We start from the raw sequence: 6,159 nt of genomic DNA, 5'->3' as shown, positions 1-6,159 counted from the left end.
TTGACTTTCCTAATCCGAATTCGGAAACTTTCCTAATCTCAATTTGGCAAGTTCACTGACTTGACTTCCAAAAATCATGTTGTTAGGAAAGATATATTCTTTCTCATGCATGTCTACGGCGTGTGCGCATATTTAGTACAAGTGTGTACTAAACCTATACAAACTCTACTATTTTAGGTGCAGACACAGGTGGACGATAGAGCTAAAGGATCATCGTTGCAGTTATGCGGATGTCTGACATTCATCCGGTTTCGGTAGGTCCTCATGCTTTCGAGGATGCTATTGTTTCATATTCTAGCTTAGTTTTAGAGTTGAGATAGTGGAGCATGTCCACTAGCGTTTCTTTCCTATTTTTATTCAGACTATGTATTGGTGCCATTTTGGCAATTATACACTTAATAAGAATTGAACTATTTCTTTCAATTGCTTATAGCTTAATGTTAGATGGTTGATGGTGAACAAATATGTATTAATGAGAATATATTTATAAGTATGTTAAGAAACAAAAAGTTTTGAATTCTTCGCAAAATTAACCTATGTAAAGTAAGAATGACTTAAGTAGGCTTGTCTTTGACCTCTAAGAGGTCAACGACGCCGATCTCGTCGAGGGTCTAGATTCTAATCGTGACAAGTTGGTATCAGAGCACTATGTTATATTCCGAGGAATATAATTTCACATCAACCACATTGAGTAGTTTCTAAGTCATGGTAGTGAAGTGCACCACTATCCTGGATTAGAGACTGCATGATGCGTAGGAAAAATTTCCCTTCTTCTGATCTTATCGTGCTTTTCCTAATTTCTAAGTTCTTGGTGTTATGAGTGTGCCTAAAATCAATCCTTGTTATTTTTCAGAGAATGGACACTAGGAGATATAATGGTAAAAGGAGAGGAGGAGCAACTGGTGGGGGTAATCAGAATATACCCCAGACTCCAGTTGAAGGAGTCGCCATGCTAGTTAACCCAGCTCGATTGATTGATGCTAAGGTGAGGGCATCTATGGATCATATGGCACATGCCACTACGATGCACACGTAGGCTATGACTGCCAAAGTCATTCGACAGGATGTTCAAATTGAGTACCCACCGGTTTGCAGCATGGCTAACAAGTTGCGAGACTTCACGAGGATGAACCCTCCTATATTCACAGGTTCTAAGAAGGCTAAGCTGGCTTCCTATCAGCTCAAGGATGTTGCACAGACTTGGTGCAAGATGTGGCAAGATAGCCATGTTTTGGGTGGAGTGCCAGTCACTTGGAAGATTTTTAAGACAACATTTCTGGAGAGGTTCTTCCTCAGAGAGATGAGGGAAGCCAAGGTTGAGGAGTTCATCAACCTTAAACAAGGCTCTATAACGGTCAGGGGCTAGTCCCTGAAGTTTGTTAAGCTATAAAGGTATGTTACTTTCCTTAGTATTTAATATCAAGAATGAGGAGAGTCCTGAGCTTTGTTTATCCTGGTATGCTACTTCCCTGGTTTCAAACAGCAGGGATGAGATGAGAAGGTTCCTCACAGGAATCAATACAAACCTTGAAGATGAGTGTCGGTCTACAATGCTCCACGATAATATGGACCTTTCCAGGTTGATGGTTCATGTCTAACAGGTAGAGGACAGCCTCAAGAAGTGTTCGTGATGTTAGGAGGCCTAGGCCTCAAGATCAGGCAGGTCCAGCCATGGAGGCCATAGAAACAATTTTGGCGTCCGTGAGCAGCCAGGTTCAAGAAGGGGAATAGAGTTCTACGAATCCTAATTCTCAGAGGAGTACAGCACCTAGAGGAGTCAGACCTTAGCCCAAGAGGGGAAATGGAGGTGAGATGCATTGTCTTAAGAAGAACTGTGCTAAGTGTAGTCGAGCTCACAATAGAGAGTGCAGACAGGGCACTAATGCCTGCTTCGGTTGTTGTAAAAGTATACACATGGTCAAAGACTATCCACAGAACAAAGGTCAGGCTGGAGTTAATACTTAGTCTAGGCCTAACCCACAGAGTGCGATAGCAGCAGAACCTTCTAAGAGGAATAAATTCTATGCACTGAGGAGCAGGAGAAGTCCGTTTATGTGGTCACATGTATGCTTCAAGTATTCTCGACTTCTGTTTATGCTTTACTTGATTCAGGGTCTACATTTTCCTTTGTGACTCCTATGCTTGCTCTTACTTTTGAAATACTACCTGAAGTCCTACATGATCCTATAGTTGTTAGTATGCCTTTAGGAGAAAGTGTAAGAACTGATAGAGTATACAAGGATTTCCCAATAGTTGTATGTGATAGGACTATGCGTGCGGACATGGTTGAACTACCTTTGCATGATTTTGATGTTATTCTTGGCATGGACTGGATTCTTAGTTATTATGTTATCTTGGACTATCATAGTAGAGTGTTAGATTTTTCTTACCCAATGAAGAAGAGTTAGTCTTGTAGTGGTACAATTCAAGTCGTCCAAATCCCTTAATTTCAAATCTTAAGGCCAATAAAATGATGTCCAAGGGGTTACTTGTCATCTTGTGAGTGTTAATGATTTAGATCATGACATTCCTTCCATAAACTCAGTGCTTGTTGTGAATGAGTTCCTAGATGTGTTCCTGAAGATTTTCCTGGAGTTCCTCCCCTTCGAGAGATTGACTTTGGTATCGCCTTAGAACCCGATACTAAACCGATCTCAATTCCTCCTTATAGAATGGCTCCAGCAGAACTGATAGAGTTGAAGCTGCGGTTAAAAGATCTCACTTATAAGGGTTTCATGCACCCGAGCATATCACCTTGGGGCGCTCCAGTGTTGTTTGTAAAGAAGAAAGATGGGACCATTAGAATGTGTATAGATTATCGACAACTCAACAAAGTTACTATCAAGAACAAGTATCCACTTCCCAGAAAAGATGAATTGTTTGACCAACTCCAAGGGTCTAGTTTCTTTTCGAAAATTGATCTTCGTTCAGGGTACCATCATATTAGGGTCAGGGATGGAGATATCCCAAAGATTGCCTTTTGTACCCGCTATGGTCACTATGAGTTTCTAGTCATGTCATTTGGTCTCACGAATGCACCTGCTGCATTTATGGATCTCATGAACAGGGTCTTCCATGAATACCTTGACTCTTTCGTCATAGTATTCATTGATGACATTCTCATCTACTCTAAGACCAATGAAGAGCATGAAAAGCATTTGAGACTAACCTTGAGGTACTTAGACAACATCAATTGTATGCCAAATTCAGCAAGTGTGAATTCTGGCTGATATCAGTGACCTTCCTGGGTCATGTTGTGTCCAATGAAGGTGGAGAGGTGGACCTCAGGAAGACTGAAGCTTTTATGAACTGGCCAAAGCCCCTTACTCACACTAACATCCGTAGCTTTCTGGGATTGGAAGGTTACTACCGCACGTTTGTGGAGGTCTTTTCTTACATTTCTGCCCCACTATAAGCTTTGACGAAGAAGAAACCAAGTTTGAATGGACTAAGACTTGTGAGAAGAGTTTCCAATAGCTCAAGGACCGACTCGCTTCAGCCTCGGTGCTTAGGGCCCATTTGGCTCGGCTTAAAAGCTGGTCAAACTGACTTAAAAGTTGGTTTTTGACTTATTTGGCTGTTTGGCGATACTCAAAATAACTTATTTTAAGTTAAAAATAACTTATTTTAAGCCAAAAGTTAAAAGCTGGGGTAGGGGTGCTTTTTTCTTTCCAGCTTATAAGCTATTTTAAGTTGACCACATTTTTACCTTTTTGCCCTTAATATTTTTATACAATCTCCAAATTACCCACATAATCCTAACATCTCTTTCTTCTGTCTTTCCCTTTTCACGTGTGGATGATAGACAATTACTATTACTAATGAATGAAAATAAAATAAATCATAAATCTTTGAAGTGATCTATTCAAATTATATATTATTAAAATGTAAAATAAGTTGCAGATATAACTTAAATATAAATTTATATTCCTCTTATAAATAATTTGTGATAATAAAGAAATATGTGAATGATAGACAATTATTATTACCTATGGGTGAAACTAAAATAAAATCTTAAAACGTTCTTTAATCTATTCAAATTATATATCTTTAAAATCTATAATAAGTTTATATTCCTCTTATAAATAATTTGTGATGAGAAAGAAATATGTGAATGATAGCAAAATATAATTATTTATGGCTGTAAAATAAAATTAATTAACTTTTATTATGTTAACAGGTTTTAAGGGTATTTCAGACATTTTGATTTAAAAACTATTTATCAGCACTTATTTTCCAAACACATCAACAACTTTTTTTTAACTTCAGCACTTTTATCCAAACGCATAACTGCTTATTTTAAAAATAAGTTTCAGCACTTTCAAAAGTACTTTTTAAAGCTGCTTTTATTAAGCCCATCCAAACGGGCCCTTACTCTGCCTTAGTGTGTGAGAATTACACTGTTTATTGTGATGCATCTAGGGTTGTTTTGGGTTGTTTTCTTATTCAAGCTGGTAAGGTGATAGCCTATTCTTCCATACAACTCAAGGTTCATGAGAAGAATTCTCCCACTCATGACCTGGAGTTGGCAGCAGTGGTGTTTGCATTGAAGCCGTTGAGTCATTATCTTTATAGAGTGCATGTGGATGTGTTCACATACCATAAGAGTCTCCAGTACGTGTTCACACATAGGGAGTAGCGGAGATGGTTGGAGCTATTGAAAAAATTATGACATGAATGTGCACTACTATTTAGGTAAGGCTAATGTTGTGGCTGATGCTTTGAGCAAGATGAGCATGGGGAGTACAACCCATGTTGAGGACGAGAAGAAAGAGTTCGCAAAAGAGGTACACAGATTGGCCAGACTGGGTGTGCGATGGGTTGACTCTACTAGTAGGGTGTTTCAGTTCATCTTAGTTCTGAATCATCCTTGGTAATTGAAGTCAAGAAGGGTCAGCATCTTGATCCTGTGTTGATGGAGCTGAAGGACTCAGTGTTGTTAAAATAAATGTGTCTTGCGCTTTGGAAGGTGATGGCATACTTAGATACCAGGATAGGCTGTGTGTTCAAGATGTGGATGATTTGCGTACCTGGATTGTGGCAGAGGCCCATGGTTCAAGATATTCCATACATCCAGGTTCCACCAAAATGTATTATGATCTTAAGAAGATCTATTAGTGGGATGGAATGAAGAAGGACATTGCAGAATATGTGGCTAAGTGTCCTAATTGTTAGCAGGTTAAGGCAGAGCATCTTAAGACTTGTGGTCTGACTCAGATTATTGAGGTTCCGACTTGGAAGTGGAAGGCTTTTAATATGGACTTCATGGTTGGTCTTCCAAGCACTAGGAGGCACCATGACTCAATATGGGTAATTATTGAAAGATTGACTAAGTCTGCTCACTTTATCCCTATGAAGTCTACCTACATAGCCGAGAACTATGTGAGACATTATATTGATGAGATTGTAAGGTGGCATGGGATTCCTTTGTCTATCATTTCAGATAGAGGAGCTCAATTTACTTCACATTTCTGGAGATCTTTCCAGAAAATCTTGGGTATGCAGACGAATCTTAGTACTTCCTTTCATCCTCAGACTGATGGGCAGGCAGAACGCACCATTTAGACATTGGAGGACATGTTGAGAGCGTGTGTGATTGACTTCAGAGGAAGATGGGATGACCATCTGCCTTTGATAGAGTTCTCGTATAATAATAGTTGTCACTCCATCATTGGGATGGCACCATTTGAGGCACTATATAGTAGGAGGTATAGATCTCCAGTTGGGTGGTTCGAGGTTTGAGAGTCATCCATTTTGGGTCTAGAGATCATTCGTGGGGCCTTAGAGAAAGTTAGAGTAATTAGGGACGGGTTGGCTACTGCTTACAGCCAACGAAAATCATACACAGGCAATAGAAAGCGGCCCTTAGAATTTGATGTTTGTGACCAGGTTTACTTGAAGATATTACCTATGAAAGGGGTGATGAGATTTGGTTGAAAAGGAAAGTTGAGTCCAAGGTATGTTGGGCCATATGAGATCCTGCAGTGTGTGGGTGAGGTGGCCTATGAGTTAGCATTGCCTGCAGAGCTAGCTTCTGTCCATCCAGTCTTTCATGTCTCTATGTTGAAGAAGTGCCTAGGTGATCCAGCATCGATTCTACCTCTGGAAGGTTTGGGGGTAGATGAAGACTTGTCCTATGAGGAGGTACCTGTTGAGATC

The 6,159-nt window shown here is 39.8% G+C and overlaps 1 protein-coding gene across 1 annotated transcript; it reads left to right on the top strand.

Moving 5' to 3' along the window:
* Positions 1 to 856: 856 nt before the first annotated feature.
* On the top strand, positions 857 to 5,565 carry LOC138348748 (uncharacterized). Its single transcript, XM_069298323.1, has 10 exons — positions 857 to 985; positions 1,064 to 1,354; positions 1,580 to 1,659; positions 1,756 to 1,942; positions 2,040 to 2,374; positions 2,570 to 3,024; positions 3,237 to 3,362; positions 4,696 to 4,787; positions 4,970 to 5,077; positions 5,179 to 5,565. The coding sequence occupies exons 1-10, from the start codon at positions 857 to 859 to the stop codon at positions 5,563 to 5,565; spliced, it is 2,190 nt and encodes a 729-aa protein (XP_069154424.1).
* The last annotated feature ends 594 nt before the right edge of the window (positions 5,566 to 6,159 follow it).

This window comes from Solanum lycopersicum, chromosome 5 (assembly GCF_036512215.1).
Source record: "Solanum lycopersicum chromosome 5, SLM_r2.1".
NCBI classification, from domain to species: Eukaryota; Viridiplantae; Streptophyta; class Magnoliopsida; order Solanales; family Solanaceae; genus Solanum; species Solanum lycopersicum.
Note: the sequence above shows the minus strand (reverse complement) of the source record. Positions and strands in the feature narration are given on the sequence as shown.